This window comes from Eschrichtius robustus, chromosome 19, assembly GCF_028021215.1.
Source record: "Eschrichtius robustus isolate mEscRob2 chromosome 19, mEscRob2.pri, whole genome shotgun sequence".
In the NCBI taxonomy this organism is placed as follows: Eukaryota; Metazoa; Chordata; class Mammalia; order Artiodactyla; family Eschrichtiidae; genus Eschrichtius; species Eschrichtius robustus.
Window position 1 is genome coordinate 27,353,064 of NC_090842.1, and position 26,725 is coordinate 27,379,788.

The following is a 26,725-nucleotide window of genomic DNA, read 5'->3' on the forward strand; positions in this document are numbered from 1 at the left end:
TGGGGGCAGAAGGGACAGTGAAGAGGGGCACAGGCCGTGCTTTCTCCCTCCTCCATCTCCCACATGTGAAATATCGTACGTCCTGCAAAGTTCAGATCAAAGGCCATCTCCTCCACGAAGGCCTCCCCGATTTCCACAGCTGGCACCGAGTCCTCCCTCCTGTGCCCTCCCACGGTTCTCTCCCCTCCATCTGATCTTTGCCACATTCTGCCTCCTCCTATTATGGCTCCCTTAAAAGGTAGCTAGTGTGTACCTTTTGCACTTGATTTTTTTGCCCCTTCCTTTAGACTCCTGCCTGGAATGGAGACATGACGGCTCAAGTTGCAGCTCCCATCTTGGACCACTGGGTGAGGGGTACACCTTAGTGAGGACGGAGGCACAAGCTGGGTCCCTGAGGACTTTGTGGGGCAGAAATGCCACGCCAGCCCTTGACTGCCCATCTCCATATTTTTATGTTAGAGAAATACATTTTATCTTGATTAAGCCGATTATTTTGGGTCTCTGTTACCTGCACACAACCCCAATTTTAACTGATACACTGGGAATTATTTCAGACTCCTTTTCTACTTCTCCCTGCATTTAATCACCAAACACTTTTGATTCTTACTCCATGATATGTCCCAGATCTGTAACCTTTTCTCCATCATTGCTACTTCTACCTGAATTCAGACAATCAAGAATTTCTTGCCTGGATTATTGTGTCAGCCTTCTTTTGACCTTGTCTCCCTACCTCTTAGGAGAGTCCTTTCCAATCCACCTTTCACACCAGCGACTCAAATTAGCTTTCTAACGAGAAAGTTAAATGTATATGTTACAGAGACCCACACCCAGAATGGTGATAATCGTTAATATTATCTGTAATTTTTTATGAAGCAAATATGACAAAGTTTTCTTATTCCCTCCATAAGGGCAAACATCCTCTTGTGCCCTCCTGATCCTGAGTTGAACTGTCTCCTTGGTGTATTCTTTCAAACTTTTACATAGATTTATGAATGAATGTATGGTATGATTTTGTGTATTTTAAAATTTTATCTAAACGGCGCCATATTATACCTATAGTTCTGCAACTTGCTTTTTTACGTTTTTGCGGTTTATACATGCTGATACCTATAAACTGAGCTCATTCATGTCAGTAGTAACAGCTACCTCTTCGGTCAGGTCCGTCGTCATTAAATGAATGAAGCGTGTCGAGCGCTGTGAACGGCAATAAACTGTGTTGTCTCTGTTTTCCGGGACCACGTGGCGCCGGCGGTGCAGACACCCCCTGCGGCGGGACCCAAGGCCTCACGGAAGCCAAGCCACTCCGCTCCGGCCGCCAGGGTGCGCTGTGACGCGGCTCGGGGCCTGGCGGGAGGCCGCTCTAGCCTCGCCCGGGGAAGTCGCTGTCCTTACCTTCAGCAGGACCTCGCGCCTCCGTGTCCGTGCCCGCTGGCATCTCCGCTCCGTCCTCCAGCTACCCGCTGCCCTGTTGCCGCCCACCATGGCCCTGCTACACTCCGGCCGAGTCCTGTCCGGAGTCGCCGCCGCCTTCCACCCAGGCCTCGCTGCCGCGGCTTCTGCCAGAGCCAGGTAAGCAGGGGAAAAAGGAGCCAGGGCGACGGGCCTGCGAGCTGCCGGCGCCTCAGAACATCTAACCCGCCTTCAAAGCACACGCGTGCACCCTCACACACCAACTTTCTCTGCTACCCCCTCGGCTTCACAGGGGGCTGAGGATTGAGCGTCCGCGCTTCACAATAACCCTTCGGGTCCTACCTCCCACCCCTCCCATGCCCCTAGGACTGTCGGAGAGCCGGCCAACGCGTTCCCCTGGGTTAGGAAGTGTGGCTCTCTACGGTACCCGGACTCCCATTCAAGGTGGAGAGGTCACGACACGCAGATTCAACGCAGTGCGGGTGGGGGCAAGGGGAGAGCCCCCGGGCTGTGGCGCCGAGCCGGCCTCGCGCGGATTGGTTGCGGCGCCGGGAATGCCTCGGCCCGGTTGGCTGCGCCGGGCGGGGCTGGGGGCTGGGGGGTGGGGGGCGTGAGCCCTTGACCCGCTGCTCTGTGGGGTGGCGGGGCTCACCTGTTGGGGTCTCCCTGGGCCGCGGCAGGGCTGGAGGGGCGGCGGCTGGCTCCCGTTTGTGTGCCGGGGGAAGAAAGCTCAAGAGAGGAAGGTTCTCAGGGCCCTGGCTTTCGGGCTCGGCGTTCCTCCCTGCATCCTGTGACCTTGGCGCGCGGCATTCTCCCGCCTGTGTCGCCCCCAGAGTCACCGGTGATCCCCTCCCCCTGGCCCTTTGGCCCTTGGACGTAAGAGTCGGGGTGTAGTGACTTTTTTCCCCCGTTTTATCCCTTAGGTCTGGCTGTAGGGAAGTAGCCTTTCTTCCCCTCCCTCTTGCTCTGCTCTTGGTTTAGTGAATATTTCCTCATCACAGTTACACGGAGCCAGGCACTGGACCGGATGCTCGTGCTAGATGCAGCGGTGAATAAGCCTGAGGGAGGCACCGGTGTCACTCAAAAATTCCAAATGTGTAATTTCAAACTGTGTGATGTGTTGCAGAGAAAAGGTTACAGAGCATTAAACGAGTTAGTAATCCCTTCCTAGTGGAGAGAACCAAGCCAGGCTGTTTAATTCACTCAAGAAGCCGATTTGGGAGAGTGCCCTTAATGACTACCTAATCAGGAACCGAGTCTCCAAACCACCCCAATCAGATCTTAACTCCAAAGAGCAAAGCCTTGACCTCTCATACCTGCCTTGGCCTTTCGTTTGAATGTACGCACGGTGTCTTTAAGCCGGCAGAACGTTTGTCCTTACCAAAGCCCCACACTCTTGGCAGTACAGTTTTGTCCAGGCTTTCACTCTTTCTTCTTTAACTAATTTGGTTCCTTCTTGGCCCACTGTCAAGGTGTGCTCTTTAAGGCAGCCTACCTGGACCAGAATTAGGGAGGGGTTATCATTTATGCAGCAGATTTGGAGAACAGAAAATAGTGCCTAAAATTATGGGCAAGTGAAAGTCTGTTTCACCATTGTAGTAATCTTAAAATAATCTCTTGTTTTATGGATTTGGTTGAGTGGCCTACAGCTCTGCTTACAAGGTGCTTGGTGAAATCCCTATGGGTGTTACCTTTTAGTCTCTCTTTCACTTTGACAGCCTAACTTGTTTTTCTTTTGTGTCTTTTCCACATTAGAATGTGAGTTCCATGAGAGCAGAGACTGTATCTACTTGTTCACTGTTATAATATAGTATCTCAGGACTTAGGACATTGGCTGGCATGTCTTTCAAATTGAATATTTTAATTTTAAACCTTGATTTTTAAATTAATGCAATGGAAACAAATATGACATTTTAGCATTGTATCTTAGTTCAAGGTCTAAACATAGGGGAACAAGAGTGGTTCAAAGTGGTACCAAAAAAGTCTTAAAATATTTGAGCACCTGCCGTTGAGGAGGTGCTGTTCAGGTTTAACAATGATGCATGATTCGGTTGTAGAACCAGATGCCGTATCTAACTATGACTGTTAACTGTTCAGACAACAAGGAAGTTAAGAATCTCCACTCCTGCCACGGTGGATGTGATCTTTACCTAAAGCCAAATGGTAAAATTGGAAAACATTTAAACAACTAATTGAAGTTTTTTTTTGTTTTTATTTTTTTTAAAACAGCTCATTCTAATACAATGAAACCTTGGCAGTTGGTATTCTGAAGGACTGAGGATTTATCCTATGAGATACTTAATTTTCATACTTAGGTCATTTAAATGGAACTCTCTAACTTCAAGTGTTCCTATAGCTGCATTTTTTATACAGAAGGAACTAACCTTTAACCTTTTCTTCCTGACCTATACTGTAAAAGCATAGTGACATGAAATCAGACATAGTCACAGGTCAGTGAAGAAAGGAAAATATGCTAATGTATTTGTATTATAGATACCTATTCTTAATTATTTAATTCTGATTATTTAATTTGTAGTTAAATAACTGAAGGAGTATCATGAGACCCTTTAGAAAGGCAGTGTGCAGTAGTGGTACAATAACCAGTAAGAAGATCATAATTGTAGTATTGTCTTTGCCGTTTTTTAGCTCTATGATCATGAGCAAGTTAATTAACTTCTCTTCTTATTTAAAATAAGAAGGTGAGGGAAAACATTTTAAAAACTATAAAGCACTAGGTAGACTCCCAGAAAAATTGCAAGGTATTTGAGTTGGAAATGCTTATCTGAATACTTTGTACCTAACATCTTTTGGTTGGCTGGTCAATATTGCTCAATGGCTGGAGCTTTGTGCTTTTGTCCAAAGTACATAGATAGGAATGCTTTGTAGGCCACAAGTTATCAGTATCAATTTTGTCCCTGGAACACTCTTGGTTTCCTCTAATACTATCCCTTAAAACCATTAGAGTTCTTACAGTGTGGGCGTGATCTTTACCCTTAGAAGGAATGGAATAATAAAGGGCATAGAGCACTGAACATCATTACTGATATAGGACTGACTAATCAAATTAAGTATCCCTGCTCTTTTATTTAGATTGTTTAAGATTTAATGTTTTGAAATTTTTTTAGAATTCTTCTTAAAAGATACCACTCTCAATCAGTTCTCTGCCAGAAGACTCAAGGCTATGATTTCTGAGAGAATTTCTCTACTAGATAAACTTTTTAAAGAACTTGACAAATAAGTGCTTTTCACACCCTTTAATAGAATGGTGCCTTCTCCTTGTGGTTTAGGAGCAGCGGCTCTGTCATTGTTGATGGAAGGCCCTGGAAACAGAACCATCTTTTTAAAAATGAAAATTGCTTATTAAAAGTTCTCTGTATGTCATTGGGCATTCAAGGTGTTCCTTGCACTCATCAGTTAATGACAGTGATATAGGTGGGCAGGTGGCTACATGTTTTCAGTGTCTGAATCATGGGTAGGACATAATGAAAGCTTTCGTCAGGCCCAGTTTAGAAGTTGCTTCGAGGTAGTATCTGTTTCTTACTATTGCTTAGTTACTGGGACAACCAAGCAGCCTAGAACACTGAAAAAGAATGAGAAGGATTTTGAGCTGGCAGTAGCGCTAGTGAGGAGGAAGAATGATAACATCTCCGAGACTCCAGAAAAAACTAAATAGTACTAATTGAGAAGCAGGAAAGACCTGCATATTTGGTCGTAAAGTTATGACTTATGCTCCTTGAATTTTCTACATACTTGCCTCACCAGTCTCCATACTAGTGGCAAGGTGGTTATACATAAAAGTGTATTAGTAATAATTTAGTAACAGTGATACCAGCTAACATCAAGCACTGTGTATCAGGCTCTGTTTTTGAGTTTTTACATTTAATAGCTCCTTTCATCCTTGTAACAACCCTGCAAGATAGGTACTGTTGTGCCCCCAACACAGGTGAGAAGAATTGAGACTTAGAGAAGTTAATTGATTCGCCTGTGCTCACACAGCTGGTAGGTGGTTGAGCATTTGAATCCATGCAGTTTGCCCTACTGACATTGCACAGGGCAAGCTATTAAAAGAAGTAAAAGCCTGGGACATCTGAAAATGGAATAATTCACCCTTTGTTAAGAGAGAATTAGCTGTACATACCAATTACAGCTACTGAGACTGAGACAATTTTCAACTTGTCAGGAGAGCTTAAATTTAACTCTACTGCCATGTCCAACCAGCCATCCAGCGTGCCTGGTGGAGGAGAGAGGTATATTAGTGCTGATTGGCCACAAGTTCAACAAGAGAACGATCATTGGGAAAGAAATTCTAATGGAATAATTCGCTAAGCTTTCAGCATGGGTAGTGTACTGTGCTGTGCTGAAACATTTGATTGGTTGGGACTGAATAAATGATTACTAAAAGAATGTGGGCTATTTCACCTAAGTTATTGGGAACCTTGCTTCCCTAGCTTCTACTTTCTACTGCAACACCCCCTGGCTGTTTCTTACCCTTAGCCTTTATTCTTATGCCTCTGCTTAGAATGTCTTTTTCCTCCTTTCATCTGTAGCGTAGATCACCTCCTCCTGGAAGCCTTCCTAAGCCTGTACTTACCTCCCCTTCCCAGGCTATCAGGTCCTCTCCTCAGGGCCCCCATAAATAATTATCTGTGCCCTGAGCCTGTCTTCATCACTGTATGTTATCCCTCCACCCCCTCCCCCCCACCCTACATTGTTTATAACTCCCTACTGGTCACTCCACTGGGCTAATCTGGTGGTGAGGGATTGTGTTTCACTCTTCTTTGTATCCCCAGCTCTTAGCACACTGCAGTTTCTCAGTGATTGATTTAGAGATCATAAAGACTTTGTTTTCTTTATGAAATATGAAACTGTGTAAGAAACTTCTTGCCCATTTCCCCTGAAGAAGAGGGGTAGAATAATCTTTTTCTCAGAACAGTAATTTAGCATGAGGTAAAACCTCAGTTTAATGTATTAATGCTTCCATGCTGCCAGGAGGATTGGAAAAAAAGATGGTGCTTTTCCAGGGCCAATCACAAAGACAGTTTTTGGTGAAAGACAGCCTGAAATTTGTGTGTTTTCTGTATCTAGGATTCAATTTGGGGAAGGCCAAATGAAAGTGTTTTTAGATGTTGTTTGGTCCCTTGATTACGATCGGATTTTGAGTGCCTGAGAAATAATTATTGCTTACCTATTTAATCAAAACAAAAACAACAACAAAAATATTAAACATATAACATGATTGTAAAGAACCTTAGCTCTTTCAAATGTGCAGAACATCAATTAGAAAAAAAAAGAACTTTGAGTTGGAAAATGGGAGAAAAAAAACAACAATCATAGTACCTTAAATACTTCTGTTCTCTGAATTTCTAGCCAGAACTAAGATTAATCTACTAAATTTGTTCAGTAATAATCTCACAAATGTGCAGAACCATTTTTGATTTTTTGTTTTATTCTATCCTTAAATAATCAAGGACGTAAGAGAGTCAGCATAGAGCATAGAGAAGTATTCTGCTAAAACACGGAATCTCTACCATCTAGACAGATTATACAGAAGGTAAAAAATAACCTTTCATATTGTAGGTGAAGTCATTAATCACTAAACCAAGGAAGATTGAGCAAAACTTTGTTAAAATGTTAACACATTTCGTAGCTTTTTTTCAGACTCAGTTATTATAAATCAAAACAAAATTCACTTTCCAAGGTTTGTCTTTAAACGCTCTTTCATATTTACAACAAACTGACACTTTAAGATAGTATAACAGATTTCTCAGTTTAATTTCTGACACGGTAAATATTGGTAGTTACACTCCACATAAATAAAGGCTTTTCTGGGCCCTCAGTAAGTTTTAAGAGCGTAAAGTGATACAGAGGCTGAAATGTTTGAGAACCACTGCTTTAGCTAACACTTTTTTTTCCTTGAAAAACAGAAACTTACATACAGTTGTATTTCTCTGTCTCTGTTGTATAGTCTCAACCATTCATTAATTATAACTTTAACTGAAGTAACTTACATTTCACAGATAAAACAGGGGGAGGAAGTTGATGTCAGTCCTACACAAGCATTTTGGCAGATTAGTAAAGCTCATAAACACACACAGTACAACTTCTGCAGCCACACACACACACACACACACACACACACACACACAGAGGTCCCTTTTATACCTTCTTAAAATGTCAACAACGAACATGTTCACTAAAATGATCCAAAGCTATAGCCTCTCTAAAGCATATAAAAATAAGAAGCAAAAGTATATAAACTTTAAATTTGGCTTAGTAATCAGTATGTCAATATTTTATCATACTTAGAAATTATCTCGGTATCCAATGGTTAATCCATAAAGTCACTGTAATGTAAGTCAAAGATTTTAAGTTATTTAAAGATCTTGGAAATTGTCTTCAAGCTACAAAATTTATTTACTGTTCTCCCATAACCCTAGTCTAATCATGAGAAAAACATCAGACAAATTCCAATAGAGGGGCATCCTACAGTATCCCTAACCAGTACTCTCCCAAATAGTCAAGGTCATCAAAACAAGGTATGTCTGATACGGTCACAGCCAAGAGGAGCCTAAGGAGACATGACAGCTAAATGTAATGTGGTGTCCTGGAACAGATATAGAACATTAGGTAAAAACTAAAGAAGTCTGAATAAATTGTAGATATAATGTATCAACACTGTTTCATTAATTGTAACAAATGTACCCTACTAATATACAACATTAAGAGGAAACTGTTGTGGGGTGGGTGTATGGGAGCTCTGTACTATCTGTTCAATTTTCTCTAAATATAGACATAAAAAATCAAGTCTATTAGTAAAAAGTAAAAATATATTACTACTGTTAAAATTTTTAATTTGTCAAAATAAAAATTAGTTGAACACAAATTTATATTTTCCATAGTTTTAAATGTTATATAGGAGTGATGTTAGCTTATTTTATCAGTGAACCAGTATAAGTTTAGGGAAAACAAACCCACATAGAGTAAAATGTATGCTTGTATTATACTTAACATGGATAAATAAAAGACGTAGCTGTTTTTTTAAAATCAAAATTAAACTAGTCTCATTTATCAGAGATTTACCTTATATGAACTTGAATTTTGTTTGTGTGTTTTGGCTTCACTGCAATGCATGTGGGATAGTTCCCTGACCAGGGATCGAACCCTGGCCCCCTGCGGTGGAAGTGCAGAGTCCTAACCACTGGACCACCAGGGAAGTCCCTGAACTTGAATTTTTAAAACATTTCTGAGTTAGCTGCTTTAAGAGAAAAAAAAATTTAATACTAGCACATTTTAAGCACTAGAAATTCAGTTTCTATAACACAATCAGAACAGAGCACCTTGACTTTTGGTTTTTTTATAATCTAATTTATCAGTACTCTCCTGAGATGGAAAACATTTCGCATTCAGACACTCAGAGATAAAACCCCCCAAAAAAAGCCTGTCTGAATTACACATGGAGAGCTTTTAGCTCTTAAGACCTACAACTTCAGCCACTGGTAAAGAGTAAAGACACACAATCTCAGGTCTGATAAAAAAACATGCAAAAAACAGCAACCAACCAGATTGTCTGTCATCTCTCCCAGTGGAGAATAGATCTCTGCTATCCATTTACAGAGATCACTGGTCACAGCACAAAACCAAATTCACAGTCAGTGTTGCCGACAGGGACTAGCTTATTGGCCATAGAGGAACCAGAACCCCCAAATTAGTAGGGAGTGGGAACAAGCTAGAGAAACAGTTATTTACAGTGATATTTCCTCTTGGGATTCACTCAGGGAGTGCACAACCCCTGCAACACAGTTCACCTGGCTCTGCCAGGTAAATCTACTGGGCATTGGTGGATGACCCCTAACACTGTTAAAGGATAAGTTATTTTTTAATTCTCATTTTTTATACATTTTTTAAATATTTATTTTTTTAATTTGTCTGTGCCGGGTCTTAGTTGTAGCACACGGGATCTTTGTTGCTGCATGCTCATTGCTGCACACGGGATCTTTAGTTGTGGCATGCGAACTCTTTAGTTGCAGCATGTGGGATCTAGTTCCCTGACCAGGGATCAAACCCAGGCCCCCTGCGTTGGGGGTGTGGAGTCGTAGCCACTGGACCACCGGGGAAGTCCCTATTTTTTATACATTTTTATAAAGGTTACTTTCCATTTACAGTTATTACAAAATATTGGCTGTATTCCCTGTGTTGTGCGATACATGCTTGAGCCTATCTCACACCCAATAGTTTGTACCCGCCGCTCCCCACCCCTATATCACCCCTCCCCCATCACCACTGGTAACCACTGGTTTGTTCCCCGTACCTGTGGGTCTGCTTCTTTATTCACTAGCTTGTTGTATTTTTTAGATTCCACATATAAGTAACATTATACAATATTTGTCTTTCTCTCTCTGACTTAATTTCACTTAGCATAACGCCCTCCAAGTCTATCCATATTGCTGCAAATGGCAAGATTTCGTTTAAAGGATATTTTTTTAATGTAAAATCATGACTCATACAAATATAAAATAATGAATATTGTTAAGCATTTTAACTCAATAAGTAATGAGGAAATCAGTAAGATGTTACAACCAGTTCTAAATACCTGGCAATTCTCTGTCATCCTCTCCACCTCTACTGCCCCCATCCTTGTTCAAGCCCTCATCTTTCTCTCGCTGGGTGCTGGACCAGATTTTTCAGTGATCCTTCCCTCTCTGCATTCAGTACCCCACCTTGTGACCAGATGAGCTCTAAAAATGCAAGTCTCCTCATGTCACTGTTCTTACCTGATCACCATCCCCCCTTCAAAAAAAACCTTAAATGATTCTGTATATTTTCACTACATCCAAAGTAGAGCTCAGGAACCTGTATTTTAATAAGCTTTCCAAATGATGCCCTTAACAAGTTGGGGAACAGGATAAAACGCAATCCGTTTGGTTGGGTGTCACAGAACACCCTTACATTGGTCCTTGCTTACTTCTCTAGTCTCATCTTTTACCACTCACAGCTTCTCACTGCCAAATTACTTGAAATATCCTTTGCCTGGGAATCCAGGTCAGGTTTGGACTGCTTTGAAAGTGTATACATGCACCCTGTCCTCCCAGGATGATTCAGGTGCCCCCACCTTTTGCTTCTCACAGCATTTGTATTAATATTATTGGCCTCCACTCTTCTGCAAGGTGCTTTGAAGTCTTATGCAGTGTTGGATTATTGGTGTCTAATGCTATATCATGTGCATGGTAGACATGCAAACATTTGTTGAAATGGATTTTTGGCAGATCCCAGACGTCTTTGGCCAGGGAAATCTAGTTACTGTGACTGATGTCTTATATTTCCCATTTCAGCTCCTGGTGGGCTCATGTGGAGATGGGGCCCCCAGATCCCATCCTGGGAGTCACAGAAGCCTATAAGAGAGACACCAACAGCAAAAAGATGAATCTGGGAGTTGGTGCCTACCGGGATGATAACGGAAAGCCTTACGTGCTCCCCAGTGTCCGGAAGGTAAGCTTGCCAGACATCTGTTTGATGGGGATGAATAACTGAAGGGCACTCCTGAAGAGAGACAGAAAGACTCCTGGACAGGGAGTCAGGAGACCTGGGTTCTAGTTCTGATACTGCTTGAATCACATAGGGTGTCTGGGCTGTAGTCTCCTTGGCTATAAAAGTGAGAGGTTGGAACTATATGGTCTTTTCCAAGATTGAAAATATATGATTATCTGTAAAACAGGCAGAGTGTCATGTTTAATCCTGAGGATGCACAAAAGGACCAAGCATTTAAACATTGTCTCTTGGTGATAGGAATAGCCCTTTGTGGATGAGGGTTACCATTGTTATTTTCCATTTCTCTCATTTTGATTGCCTTAATAAAACCCTCCTACCCAGGCATGTTCTGTCCTTTCTTCCTATTGAGCTATAGAATAATTTTCTTTATTTTGTCGTATTTTTATTAGTAGTCTTTCTATTGGTTATCACAACTCTAAATAATGTAACTAATTTCCTTAGAACAGTTTTTTGTTTTGTTTTGTTGTGTTTTGGCTGCGTTGGGTCTTCATTTCTTTGCGCGTGGGCTTTTCTCTAGTTGCAGCGAGCGGGGGCTACTCTTTGTTGCAGTGCGTGAGCTTCTCGTTGCGGGGGTTTCTCTTGTTGCAGAGCTCGGGCTCTAGGGTGCATGGGCTCAGCAGTTGTGGCTCGTGGGCTCTAGAGCACAGGCTCAGTAGTTGTGGCGCAAGGGCTTAGTTGCATATCCCGCAGCATGTGGGATCTTCCTGGACCAGGGCTCGAATCCGTGTCCCCTGCACTGGCAGGCAGATTCTTAACCACTGCGCCACCAGGGAAGTCCCAGAACAATTTTTTAAAAGAAAGTATGTGTTTCCTTTCCATCTGCACCTCCTCTGATGAAATATGTGCTGCTTTGTCACTTCCAAACATGGGGTAGTGACGTGTTGTTCCTACATACAGCAGAACTAGGCATCCTTAGTGGAAGTTACAGAAGCATACTTTGGGGTGGGAGTAAAGAACCCTGTGATCATCTGAGCTGCAGTAGGCTGGCTCAGGCCTTCGTGAGCCACTGCAGTAACAGAGCATGGGCTGAATGAACCACTGAAAGAAGAAATTTCTGAGTGTATGGGAGTGTGGATTAGGTGTCCTCTCTCTAATTCCCTGAGTAGAAAAAAAGGACTCAAGAAATGGTTGTGATGAGAAGACTCACAAAAAACTGCTGGCTGCTGGGTCTCACGTCATGCAGGGATTGCTTCTGTTCTCAGTAAATCAGTTTAAAGTATTCAGCATGTGTTAGCTATTGATACAAGCTGAAACACCACCACACACTTTTGTACATTACCTCTTAACTCTTCACCTCAGTCATATGAGGTGTAGAAACAGCTGTTCCCCCATTCAACAGGTGAGCAAACAGAGGTTCAGGGAGGTTAACAAATCACCCAGGGTCACACAGCTAGTAAGGGACAGCCAGGCCTCTGACTCCAAAGCATGAAGATATGTGACTATTACTATGAACCTTTTGAAGTTCTTAGACTGGTATATACCTTGAAATACTTCTTCTTTATGTATTTGTTTTGATTTTATCATCTTATATCTATTTTAAGTGTTGCTCTTAAACCTTGTTCTTGTGCATCCCAAGAATGCCATTTTTTTATTAAACCAAGAGACACCATATACCTACCCATTCACATAAAACCTAACTTAATGGGCTTCCCTGGTGGTGCAGTGGTTAAGAATCCGCCTGCCAGTGCAGGGGATACGGGTTCGAGCCCTGGTCCGGGAAGATCCCACATGCCGTGGAACGACTAAGCCCATGTGCCACAACTACTGAGCCCGTGTGCCACAACTACTGAGCCTGCACTCCCTGCTCTCCGCAACTAGAGAAAGCCCGCGCACAGCAACAAAGACCCAATGCAGCCAAAAATAAATAAATAAAATAAATAAATTTTAAAAAACCAAAAAACCTAACTTATAAAAGTAAAATATGATAAAAATTTAATATTTCTGTTCTGTAATATAAAATATATTGTACTTACCCTTCTTCTTGAACAATATCTCCAAATTATTTTAAAAGGCTTTACTTCCAAAATTTAACTTATAAAACATTAGATATTATTCCTGGTAATTCCAGGTAAGGAGAAGAAACTAAATGGATGCATTTTCTCTTGTCTAGGCAGAGGCCCAGATTGCTGCAAGAAGTTTGGACAAAGAATACCTGCCCATTGGGGGACTGGCTGAATTTTGTAAGGCATCTGCAGAACTAGCCCTGGGTGAGAACAATGAAGTGTTGAAAAGTGGCCGGGTAAGGAGAACAGACTCTGGCATCATACGGGTCTCTTTTTAAATTTAACAGTTTAAACAAATATGAAATAATTTAAATAAGAAAAGATACACCACTTTGTGTGTGATGATTGTTTTGAGGTGGCCACACGATGACTAATATCTCTTCTTTCGGTAGTAAATTGCCACTAATTCAATAAAAGATTTCATATAATACCAATTCCAAAAATGTAGTAGTAATTCTAAAAATGTTGTAGTGATTTGACTTAAGATTTGACAGTTTTTGCTGTTAGTCTCTGTGTGTGCTTATGTTCATTTTACACTGAATGGCTTTGAGGAATGCCAAACTATGCCAAGTTTTAAGGCCTAAAATTAGCCCCCACCCTCATGTCCCAAGCTGCCAGCTTAGGCAGAGGAAACAGGCAGAAAACAAGCCACAGGGTGACTGTCGGGGCCAGGACAAGTCTGGCACTCCTCTGCTGCCCCTTCACAGCCAGCTTGGATGTTGAAAGAGCAGACCGTGCTCCCTCTGTGCTGTCCCCCTCCTCTCAGAGGGCAGAGAGCATCACTGCAGCCAAGAGGTGAAGCACAAGTGGTTCCTAGGTGTCTCCTCCCTCCAGCTCCCTGGGGGCCCTCTTACTGTGGAAGAAAGAGGCCCCTAAAGGTCACTGAACATAAGCTTTTTACAAACAGATTCTCATATGCACCCACAGAGTAAACATAGGCCCAGCACTTGTAGTAGAAGACTCACATCATGCAGGTGGGATGCAGCTAGCCAGCCTGACATGTGGTCTCATGTGCATTATAGTTTCCTTGCTTTTGAAACAAATGTGTTTGTTTTTTTTTTTAACTCCAAGTGTTTTTATTTTTTTATTTTTTTTAAATTATTTATTGATTTATTTATTGGCTGTGTTGGGTCTTCATTGCTGCATGTGGGCTTTCTGTAGTTGTAGAGAACGGGTGCTACTCTTCGTTGCGGTGCGTGGGCTTCTCAGAGCGCAGTCTCAGTAGTTGTGGCACACGGGTTTAGTTGCTCTGCGGCATGTGGGATCCTTCGGGACCAGGGCTCAAACCCGTGCCCCCTGCATTGGCAGGCGGGTTCTTAACCACTGCGCCACCAGGGAAGTCCCACAAATGTGTTTTTTTTAATAGATACATTTGTGTGTTTAAATATTTATTTTTCTGGGTAAGTCTGGGGGAAAACACACAAAGCAAAGCTAAGCTAACACATCTCCCCTCCCCATTCCCAAGGCCAGAATGAATAGTTTATTCACAATACTAGTCTAAGAACATTAGTTCATTAAGTGGGAAAAAAGCATACAACCTCGACCCCAGGGTAATGTAGTAATGATCCTAAGTCATGGACAAAATATGGTTTGATTGCTATCCATATAATCAACCACCTGTTAACCTCTCAAAACATCTATATTTTTCTGTAATTTTTGCTTAGTCTGTGTATTATCTAGCGAATTGTAACCTAAGTGTAAGACTGGCCTATCTTAAAATCACATCAGCTTCTCTTTTATAAATTGCTATGCCTTTCTGATTCTTATTATCAGATTTACAGTTAGGTTTTTATTTCTAACATGCCAAAGTTTGCACAGGCAAACTTTGTTTACTAAAGAGTTTGTTAGTAGGGTTCCCCCCATTTAATCCACTGCCTCCCAGTCCAGAAAGTAGATTTATGTTTTGTAGAGCCTTGTACTTCTATGGTGCCTAAAAAAAAAAAAACAACAAAAAACCCTACTGTAGTTTCTTACTCATCCCCTAAAGTTGACCAATTTGAAGATTTACCTCAGGCCATCTCCCTGTTACCCAAAAAGTATTTTCAGATTATGAAAACTCATAGAATATTACTCATCTAATAATGTTATTCTAATATACTTGTTGACTTTTTAAGATGACTTGCTTTTTGATGTTCAGAGAGTCATTCAATTTCATATAAGTCTAGAATAATATTTTAATGTAGTGACTGTTTATCGTGTCTTTTTTTCTCTATATAAATCACTCCTTTTTCATATCTGGTGGGGGGCTGTGTCCTGAAAGTTTCTCATATAACACAGTATGATACTAACAACTTTCAGGGCAGGCCATAAGGAATTAGCTTCCACATCAGCACAGGTGTTAGAAACTGAAGAGCCAGGTCTTTTGAAAACCTGTAAGGAGAGTTGCTCTCTCTTAGAAAATGGAATGAAACAGTAGTACTGTTCTCTCGTTTCTAAATATTCATTTGGAAGGGTGTCTTCATCTTCTGAAGAAAGAAGGGTACTGACCATACGGTGCCTCCCTGTGGGCTTGAGCTCAGGGTTGTTAAGTCGTGGGCCCGTAGAGAGAGTGCCGCACCTCACTGACCAGGGGTGTCTCTCCTTCAGTATATCACCGTGCAGACCATTTCTGGAACCGGGGCCTTAAGGATTGGAGCCAATTTTCTGGTGAGTCTGGAAACTCCTTCAGTAAGACGGTCTGTAAGCTGGGGATGATGGGGTTCCCTATTGCATATGTGTTTGACTTCTGACCCAGAGGTAGATTTCCTCTTTCCACAAAGCTGGAAGATTTCCGGTTCTCTAATAAATGGAGTTGGGAGGAGAGGGGGGAATGGAAATACTTAGAAGAAATTATAAGGAAGAGATAATTATAAGTACAATTTATTGAGCACCTACTGTAACTAGGAGCTTTTATATCTTAACTTGTTTAATCTTTCTGAGGGAGATTTAGTTAATGCCATTTTACAGAGAAAGAAAGTGAGGCCCAGACAGGTCCTTGGCTACATAGCCAGTATAATTGTTGCAGCCTGATTCCAACCCAGGCAGTCTCGCTGCTGAGTCATCACTGTCTCTCAATTGTAGAGAGAAGCTGACTTTCAGTAGAGAAAAATGTCTTCTCAGTTAAATATATCAACTTTTTTGTTGTTGTTTTTGCCTCTCCTTTCTTCATTTTTCCATTCCCTTTCATTCCATCTTTTAGCAAAGATTTTTTAAGTTCAGCCGAGATGTCTTTCTGCCCAAACCATCCTGGGGAAATCATACGCCCATCTTCAGGGACGCTGGCATGCAGCTACATAGTTATCGATACTATGACCCCAAGACGTGTGGCTTTGACTTCACAGGCGCTATTGAGGACATTTCAGTAAGTGTGGCTTTCAGGGCAGGAGGGGGAAGGAACAAGGAATAAACCTCCCTGTGGAGATTTGATGTCTCCCACTTAGGTCTCAATATCCAACTTAAAACACTGGGATGAGGGACTTCCCTGGTGGTCCAGTGGTTGAGACTCCGTGCTTCCACTGCAGGGGGCACGGGTTCAATCCCTGGTCGGGGAACTAAGATCCTGCATGCCGCACGGAGCGGCCAAAAAAAAAAAAAAAAAAACCAGGATGAGCTAATTCCAAGACCTCACGTTATTTTCATTACTTATCAAATAATGATGGCCCTATGGCATTTCAGGTAAATGATCTCCTTTAAAGCTGCAAAGTAATCTCTTCGTTGTTGTTCTCTTTAGAAAATACCAGCACAGAGTGTTATTCTCCTGCACGCCTGTGCCCACAATCCCACGGGAGTGGACCCTCGTCCTGAACAGTGGAAGGAGATGGCTGCAGTGGTGAAGGTGAGGCAGGTGAACTGACCGGTGACTGCTCTGTGTTTAGTAACTAGCCTTGGATGCTTCACTTGGCAAAGTCTTAACAGTGAGAGTTAACCTCGAGGCTGCATGAAATTTCCACGCATTGCGTAGTTGCCAGGAAAGAACTCCTTGTTTGCATAATTAGCAGTTCTATAATTGATGATACATGAGCAGTTTGAAAATAATTTTTGCTCCTCAGCCAAGATGTAGAGAATTCTGATAAAACTTGTCGCTGGCTAGTCTGCACAGTCGGTATCCCTGGCCCCAGGATATCTGCTGTTGGTGCCTACACTTGCCCTGGTCAGTGGCTACTTGTTCATGCTTTTATCCTCTTTTTCACATCCCCTCCTGTCTTTTCCACTCTCCTTGGCATTGCTGTTAATTATTCACAGTGATTCTTATTCTTCTATGAGAGAAGGCACTAGTCAAAATGCCCAAGGAGGAAGATATTCCTGTTGGCTTGTGTCCCCATTCTCATTCCTTTCGGTTTCCCTTTCTTTACATTCTGTCAAACCTAAGCTGTGAACAGAGTGGGACAGAGAAACAGCATTCAGAGAGCACTTTCAAAATGAGATGGTTATAATGAGGCTGTCCCCTGAGCCCTGGGAATAAGATGGCCTGCCAGAGTCTTATTAGCTCCAGGAAAGGCTGAGGCTCGTCCTGTGTTGGCTGGACCAAACTAATTACCCAGACCACTGTGGGCCTGCCTTAGAAGAGCTTCCTGTTTGGACTTCCCTGGTGGTCCAGTGGTTAAGACTCCATGCTTCCAATGCAGGGGGTGTGGGTTCGATCCCTGGTCAGGGAACTAAGATCACACATGCCATGCTTCCTGTTTGACCAGACAGCATTCTGTCCAGGTTGGATTAAGATTATCTTTTCTTAATGTCTTCTTGAAGGCCCATATCCACCAAAGTATTGAATAAAAAAATATATATATTGATATCTTAACTCTAGGAAAATTAAACATCTCCAAACTGCCACCTGGGGAGAAAACTGTTGACTTTGTCTGAGTGAAGCAGGCATGGTCCCATTAAGCACAGGTAACCATCTGGGGCATCTTGAGAAGAACTGCCTAAAGCTTTGGTCATCTTTTCTTTCCTTTCCAGAAAAACAATCTTTTTGCATTCTTTGACATGGCCTACCAAGGGTTTGCCAGTGGCGATGGTAACAAGGATGCTTGGGCTGTGCGCCATTTCATCGAACAGGGCATTAATGTTTGTCTCTGCCAGTCCTATGCCAAGAACATGGGCTTATACGGTAAGCTAAAGGACCTAGGGTGATATGTGTCCTGTTGAGACTGAAGAAGTGCTGGGAGAGGGTGCCACAAAGGTGTAGAGTCTTGGAAGGGGCGGGTTGTGCGTGTGCGTGTGTTGTCCGTGTCCCTCTTACCCAGAGAGGAAAGACGGGTAAAGTGGATTTTACTGCTCTAAGCCATGTCTTATTCAGTGTCCCTGAATTCCTCCAGCAAAGAAACCTATCACGGCTTCTCTAAACAAAAAGTGACTGCTCTGTGAGCCAAGAAGATAGATACAATGAAGAGAGACCTGTGACCACTCTCTGGTACTCCAACTTTCTGTTGTAGATTCACCATGCTGGTTGTTGAAAACTTCTTATTTATAACAAAGCGTTATTTTGTGCTTCTGATGGAAACAGATAACACATAGCAAATGGAATCATGACTGCCTTTAGTATTTTAGATAGGAGAACCAGAAGACAAGATCCATTTTGTCTTTTCAGGTGAGCGCGTGGGAGCCTTCACTGTGGTCTGCAAAGATGCTGATGAAGCCAAGAGGGTAGAATCACAGTTGAAGATCCTGATCCGTCCCATGTATTCCAACCCTCCTCTCAATGGGGCCCGGATTGCCTCCACCATTATGACCAGCCCGGATTTGCGGAAACAATGGTAAAGGCGCTTTGCCATTCCCCAGCCATCTGCCCTTCCCACCACTGATCCTTCAGAGCTCCTTTATACTTGGCTTATAGGGACATGCAGTGTCACTCAGCTTCCATATGTGGAAGGGGAGGAAGGAGAGAGGAGTGTGCATTTTGTCAGCACTTTCAAACAAATAAGTTGGTTGTTCCCTGTAAGAGAAAACATTGGTCTAGATTAGGGGTTGGCACACTATGTTCTGCAGGTCAAATCTAGGCTGCCCCCATTTCTTGTTGAATTGTGTATGGATGCTTTCATGTCACAACAGCAGAGTTCAGTAGTTGTGACAGAGAGTGTGCAGCTCACAAAACCTAACATATTTACGATTTAGCCCTTTAGAGAAAGCTTGCCAACCCCTGCTATATATAATTTGGAGTCATGGAAGGTGTGATTTGTTATATAAGAGTTTATCCTGTGTAGCTGATTAACCGAGGGCATAGATCCCTAAGCAGCTAATTGGATAGAAAATCTAAGCCTGTGAGAAACTTCATCTGTAGCTCACCTGGTCATCATGGAACAACTGTTTTTTCTACCTTGGATTAATCCTCTGAACATTGAAGTAAATAGAGTCTGGTTCAGGATATTTCTTTTCAGTACAACAGATCTATGCAAGGCTTACCAAAAAATCAACTACTTTTTAAATTAGATCTGTTATAAAATTAATGTGTGAGTACATTTCAGAAAGTTTGGGCAAGTCACTATAACCCAGATTTTTTTTCTTTGCCTGTTATTATTCATAGTTGTAACATGAATAGTATGTCCATGTATCATATGTATGTGTAAATATGTTATATATGTGTGTGTAGGGTTGGTTTTGTTTTTGTCACTAAGAATTATTCTAAGCTTTTTTTCTTAATATTTTTAAGTGGTTTTAAAAAATATTTCCATGGTCCTTAATGGTTATCAAGATGTTTATTTTTTTAATGTGTGCATTTCAATACTCATTTGAAGTCTGTAGTGTACAGAGATGACAGAGGTACTGTATTAGGTGACTAAGATATCTCTTCCCTTGGGGAGTTTATAATCTAGTGAGAGAGATACACGTATAGCATTGCTACAAGACAGATGGAATAAATGCTGAGTAAAGGAAGAACTATTGATTAGTGGGGAATGAGGGAGGAAGTGATGCAGACAGCAGCATTTGAGCTCTGCCTTGAAGAGAGAAGGCACTTTTTTCCAAAGGAAAGGAAGGGGAAAGAGGTGCGTGAGGATCAGCACGGGCACGTGATGTGCATCGTGCAGGGTGTGCTTCAAACCAAGTGGGTTTCGTAGCAGAAACACTGAGTGTGAGGAGGGTGGAGAAGGCAGCAAAGCTGGGAAGGTGGGAGCAGATCATGAAGCACCTTGATATTGTGAGAAGTCAGAACTTCATTCTGTGGACAACAAGGAGCATGGGGGCGGGGGGGGGGGGGTCAGTGGTTGCTAAGGTGGCCCTGGATCTAGCCATGGTCACGTACTCAGTGCCTTTAGGGACCAGGCCTCAAAGTGAATGAAGCTGGATGGATAGGACTACAGGAAATTTAAAATCAAATGCCATCCTTAGTGGGGCTAGGGGCTCCAGCCGGTAATCACAAGGCTGGTGCAGTGTTGCCAGCTTCTTGTTTTTCAAGAGAGGCTACAAATCCACGTCTTTATGTGCATGTACCAAATCTAAGAATGTTTAACTGGGTCAAATAAGACATGACAAAGACTCTTATTTGGCCTTTCATTGGCAGTGTGTAACCTCTGTTCTACCTCTGCATGACATCATGGTGGAGAGATGGTTTGAAAAGTGAACACATAAGAACAATGAGATAAATTATTTACAGTCATCTAGTTAGTGAGAGCCCACAAGAATTTCCCACAGCTCCATAGGAACAGAATGAAAGGGTAGATTCTGAGGAAGGGGAAGACTGTGTCCTGAATCCAGCGAGCATGCACAGTCAGAGGACTGCCTTCTGTGCTCCCCCAGATAGAATTCACCCTCTCTTCTCAGGGCTCTCTTAACACAGCACAATTCTATCGATTCTTGACCTATCCCGCCTTGTTCCATAGTCAGTTGTTTACAGGTTTGCTCCCAGCCGCAATGGTAAGCTTTTAAAGGGAGGGGCCGGGTCTCAGTCCTCCCTTTCTCCTCAGCACCTAGCACATGACTGGGCACATGGTAGGTTCACAGCACACTGTCTTTAATTGTGAAAGCAGGAATGTTTCTTCCATCCATGTTAAAGAATAAGGTCATATTTTACTGTTTAATTTGCAGCTTTTGCCCCTTGAATAAAGGATGGAGAGCCTTAGTCCTCCTATGTTTTAGAGTGATTTAGTCATTCATTTTTCTTTTTTAAAAATTGAAAATCTAATTGGCTTTATTAAATAATTCATGAATTGGGCAGTATCCATCTAGTAAATAGAAAGGCACTCCGCATTCATTTTTCTTAATAACTCAATTACGTCAACTATTTTAGTTGCCTGATCAAAGTGGTGTTCTGATATAAAGCAGGATGCTGTAAAATAGCTTTCTTCCGAGACCAGTGACAACACAGGACTCGGTCAAAAACGGAGAATTGAGGCACGCTAGACCAGTACTCAAGGGAGGTAAAAATGCCGGGAACTGGCTTATCTGTCGGCGCTTGGCGAGAATTGAGCTCCATCTTGGGGGTTTTTTCCAGGTTACAAGAAGTAAAGGGCATGGCCGACCGCATCATTAGCATGCGGACTCAGCTGGTCTCCAACCTCAAGAAGGAGGGCTCCTCCCACAACTGGCAGCACATCGTTGACCAGATTGGCATGTTTTGTTTCACAGGCCTAAAGCCTGAACAGGTGAGTGGACTCCGATTTCTCCACAGCAGACCAATTGATCAGTCCTTGCAAACCAAAATTCCTCAGGTCACCTACCCATTTAGGATTACTCTAAAAACAGTCATTTTGAAGCTTGCTTCATAGGTAAAAGAAATATGAAGCTTTCATTTCGTTTTACTCTTTGCTGGTCGTTTACCTGTCTGTATCCTCTATGAGGTTGCACACTTCTGAAGAACAGATCTTGTTTTGATCATTTTTATAAACACTGCCGTTTCTCAGAAAGATTCCAGAACAAGCAGGAGCCTGAATATTGATAAGAAGAGTAGCTGTTCCATAGCTGGATTCTGGATCAATTTTTCTACAAAGGCTGAATATAAGATTTTTTTCACCTGGTCACACTTTAGAATTCAACATCCTACTTTAAAATAGCTTTTTATTCTTCTTTCATTCTAAGCTAGCATACCAAATTCTGGGAATAGGGTTTAAGTGAGAAAACAGACCTTCTGTTATTTTCCTGTTCTAACTGTTGGCTAATTGTGCCATGCCAGGGCTGGGGAGACCCCCCTGACCAGGAAGTGCCCACACACTCTTCTCTCTGTAGGTGGAGCGGCTGACCAAGGAGTTCTCCATCTACATGACAAAGGATGGCCGTATCTCTGTGGCAGGGGTCACCTCGGGCAACGTGGGCTACCTTGCTCATGCCATTCACCAGGTCACCAAGTAATTCCCCTGGTCAGAGGGAACAGAGACAACCTTCCTGTCTTCAGCCTCTGCTATTGTGAGATTCACATGGAGGAAGAGGGAGAGTGGATGGTGGTGAGCGGATCATTTTTTTCAACCACAGTACTTTAAAACTCAGCAATTGAATGTGTTTCTCAGAAAAGAATGTGCAGTGAAAGAGGGCGGAGGCACCTGTGGCTGGTGTTGGGAACTCTGTGGCTGTAAACCAAACTCTCACTCATCCTTTTCTCTCCAGTTTTTCCAACAGTTTACATGTACAAGAAAGATAAAAGCCCAAAAAATACCTGTCAATCACACCATTGCAATATTTCAGAAGCTTTAACAGAAGCACCTTTTGGTGTTGCGGGTTCCTCTGTAAAGCCAGCGTGAAAATAGCACCTATTAGAGGCTTTGTGAAAAGACCTAGTTCTAACATTAACGGTCAGCCTCATGTTTGTCCTCCCATGATTGGGCAACCTTATCAACAAACCGTACGACAGAAATCATGTTTTACAGTGAGTCTGCTACCGCTGCAGCAAAGAAAATAAAAGATGCTATTTCCTGTCTTATTTAAGAAAAAAAGAAAGAAGGCTCTCCTTTTTAGTACTTGCAGGCATTTTAATGTTCCTCTTTTCTCCTTACTCACTGCTGTTCTTTTCCTTAGGCACAAAGATCTATAACTAGCCTAGATTTTCATCCTGTTCTACTCCTTGATTGACCATCAGTCCCATCCCATAGGATTTACTTATTTGAAGAATGAAGAACATTATTTACTGCTCATCCCATACCCTCGCTTTTCTTGGCAAAGAATAGCGGAGAGTAGGTAACTGCACTTTATTTCAGCATCCCCTTCAATGATTGTTATCTCCTGTAGGGATGTTGCCTCTGCCCAGTTGGACCTCGTAGCTTTGTTCAGTATGGTTGTGCAGTCACTCATTTCATATCATGAGTCAGGCAATGCAGGGTAGAATCGGGAAAGAGGATATTCTGGGCTTTGATTTTAACTTTTGTGTGCTGCCAGCTGGGCTCAGGCTTTACCCTTTGGAAGGATAACCACCATTTGCTCTAATCATGTAGACTTATTGCAGCCTGGTCTCTCTGTTACAATAAAGTTACTGTAGACCCAACCGCCATCTACCATGTTATCTTTTTTCTTTAATGGGATGAAAGGGTAGGAGTGGATATATATCCCTGGAATCTGGAATTGTGTCCAGATGACCATAAGCCAAGAGATGTTTTAGCTGTTTCGAATGTAAACCAAAGCCACATCTTTGTCGTGTCATTCCTCACGTCCAGTCCAACAGCGCTGAAAATGTGGGTACAATCCTTTGGACCTTGGTGGACAAGTAAATGGAGTGCCTCAAAGGATCCTGTGGCTAGAGGCAGTGATGAGGAGATGGGGAGGGGAGGTGGCAACTTTGGTGTCTAGAGGAGTCAAGTAGATAATATAAACGAACAGTGCATGTAAAGTAAAAAAGCGATGTGAACTGGGTGTGAGATGATTGTCAGTGACCATCCCGCATCCTCAGAGGTGAGGCATAGTAGGGAAGTAAGTGACAGGTACTGTGAAAATGAAAGCCCAGGGTTGCAGGTCTTAAATTTTTCAAATAAAATGGAAATCCTGATTTTTATGGGAGGTCTATTGATGCTTAAAAGCTGGCAACTAATTTTTTTATTATTATTATTAATGATTTGCAAGCAAGATGCAAACAGTAGATCGCCAGTGTGCAGCCTCTACTATAAAGTCATATGCTCTGTCAGCAGACATCCCAAGGTTATTCTATCACCTTCTGCTTAATGCCAGGAGCCATTCAAGATAGGACAGCTACTGGGCAGACAGGCAGTGGAGCAGGAGTCAGGCCCAGAGCCCAACCACAGTGTTTTGATTATTGCTGGGAGGGGAAAGCAGGCTCAACTTGTTCCTTCCCCCTTGCTTCTCCTTGCTCTCTTGAGAGACACAGTACATGATGGGCTCACTCCTGCTCCTTGGCTCTCTGTGTTCCTATTGCTAATGGATACACCAAGGTGGTAAAAGGTCAAGTGAATGGACTGATTCACCGGATGTCTTTGGGAAACTATCTTAAATGGGGAAACAGTAAACATATTAGTCAGCTGCTCTGTAAAGGAGATGACTGCCTAGCTTAGAAGAAACTGCTTTAAGTCTCCCTGTCTGGAGCCAAAATGATTGAAAGTTGGCTGCCAAGACCTCAGCTGGAAAAGGAACTTGACCACCCGACTGACCTTGTTATTTTTAAATGCATGTATTTCCAGCTCACCCTGGACCAAGTCCTATTCCTCACTGAAAAGTCGTGTAGGGTGTGAACCTGATGTTTTTCTCACAGTTCAGTCTGTTGGCCATCAACCTTTTCCTCATTTCCTACTAGGGTCTAAGATGTTCTTCCACTTGATGGAGGAGGTAGCTTGCCTGCCCAGAAAGAGTAGTCACACCTTGTTTCACCATCATTTGAGGTAGGATAGTTCCCAAATCTGGATTTTTTTTTTTTTTTTAATATTAGTTCCCTGGCCGTACCTCTAGGCACTCTGACTCAATATGTCTCAGGTAAGCCTTGCGAATCTATTTTTTTAAATGAGAAAAAGAAAACTTTCTAGGTGATGCAGATACAGCTGACGCATGGGCCAGCCATTGGGTGCTATTAGAACAACTGCCTTAGGCTTACATCTAAACAGCCAAAGTCCAGCTCACTCAACCAACTTGAGAATTTTGTTTGAAACTTTTTTCCTTACTTCTAGGCTGTGGAAATTTTTTAAATTAATTTTTATTGGTGTATAGTTGATTGGAAAAAAATTTTAATATAAATTATTGGTTTATTTATATCTAATAACTGAAAGACCAACTTTTTCTTTTTTTAAATGACAGTCTTATAGAAAGGTTGAGAATAATATTGCAAATCACATAACTGATAAGGGATTTGTATTTGTATATAAAGAACTCTTACAACTTGACAATAAAAAGGGGGTCTGAATAGACAGTTCTTCATAGAAGACATACTAATGGCCAATAAGCACATGAAAAGATGCTAACATGAGTCATCAGGGAAATGCAACTCAAAACCACAATGAGAATCACTTCATATCCACTAGGATGGCTATAATCAGACAATAACAAGGGTTATCAGGGATATGGGGCAACTAGAACCCTTATACACTGTTGGTCAGAATGTAAAATGGTGCAGTTGCTTTAGAAAACAGTCTGGCAGGGCTTCTCTGGTGGCGCAGTGGTTAAGAATCTGCCTGCCAGTGCAGGCACGGAGACACGGGTTCCAGCCCTGGTCCAGGAAGATCCCACATGCCACGGAGCAACTAAGCCCATGCACCACAACTACTGAGCCCGTGCTCTAGAGCCCGCGAACCACAACTACTGAGCCCGCATGCCACAACTACTGAAGCCTGCGCGCCTAGAGCCTGTGCTCCGCAGCAAGAGAAGCCACCACAATGAGAAGTCCATGCACTGCAACGAAGAGTAGCCCCCGCTCACTGCAACTAGAGAAAGCCCGCACACAGCAACAAGACCCAACACAGCCAAAAATAAATAAATATATTTTTAAAAAAAAAGAAAACAGTCTGGCAATTTCTCAAAAGGTTAAACATAGAGTTACCATTTGACCCAGCAATTCTACTTCTACATATATACCTAAAATAAATGAAAACGTGCACAAAAAAAGTATACCTCAACATTCATTGTGGCATTATTCATAATAGCCAAAAAATGGAAACCACAAATGTCCAAACAACTGATGAATGAATAAACAAGATGTGATATAGCCGTACACATACATACATGTAATATTACTCGGCAATAAAAAGGAATAAAGTACTAATATATGCTTCAACATGGATGAACCTTGAAAACAGCTCATCCAGAGCACAAAGTAGATGAGTGGTTGCCAGGGGCCTGGGGGAGGGACGAATGGAGAGTGACTGCTAATGGTTACAGGGTTTTGGGGGGAGTGATAACAATGTTCTGATATTAGATAGTGGCAATGATTGCAAAACTCTGAATATACTAAAAACCACTATTGGGCACTGAAAGTATAAATTTTTTGGTAAAATTCATAAATCTCAATAAAGCTGTTATTTATGTTTTAAAAAACCTGCAACAGCTCAGATGTCCTTCAAAAGTAATTAGTTGCACAAACTGCAGATACCATGGAATATTGTTACTCAGTAATAAATAAAACATAGACACACTGCATGAGTCTCTGGAAAATTATGCTGAGTAAAAATAGCCAATTCTAAAAAGTTGCAGACTGTATGATTCCATTTATATAACATTCTTTGAAATGACAAACTTTTAGAAATGGAGAACAGATTAGTGATTGCGAGGAGTTACAGAAGGGGGGCCTTGCTGGAGGGAGGTGAGTGTGGTTATAAAAGGGTAACAGGAGGGATCCTTGTGGTGATGGAAATGTTCAGAATCTTGAATGTGGTGTAAACCCTACACATGATTAAGTTGTATAGAACTAAATACACACCAAAAAATGACTATAAATA

The 26,725-nt window shown here is 42.2% G+C and overlaps 1 protein-coding gene across 1 annotated transcript; it reads left to right on the forward strand.

Moving 5' to 3' along the window:
- The first annotated feature begins 1,358 nt into the window (after positions 1-1,358).
- GOT2 (glutamic-oxaloacetic transaminase 2) lies at positions 1,359-23,340 on the forward strand. The gene is made up of 10 exons (XM_068527521.1): positions 1,359-1,569; positions 10,740-10,896; positions 13,067-13,195; positions 15,546-15,605; positions 16,138-16,299; positions 16,669-16,773; positions 17,895-18,045; positions 18,526-18,691; positions 21,364-21,514; positions 22,095-23,340. The coding sequence occupies exons 1-10, from the start codon at positions 1,481-1,483 to the stop codon at positions 22,215-22,217; spliced, it is 1,293 nt and encodes a 430-aa protein (XP_068383622.1). The 5' UTR covers positions 1,359-1,480; the 3' UTR covers positions 22,218-23,340.
- The last annotated feature ends 3,385 nt before the right edge of the window (positions 23,341-26,725 follow it).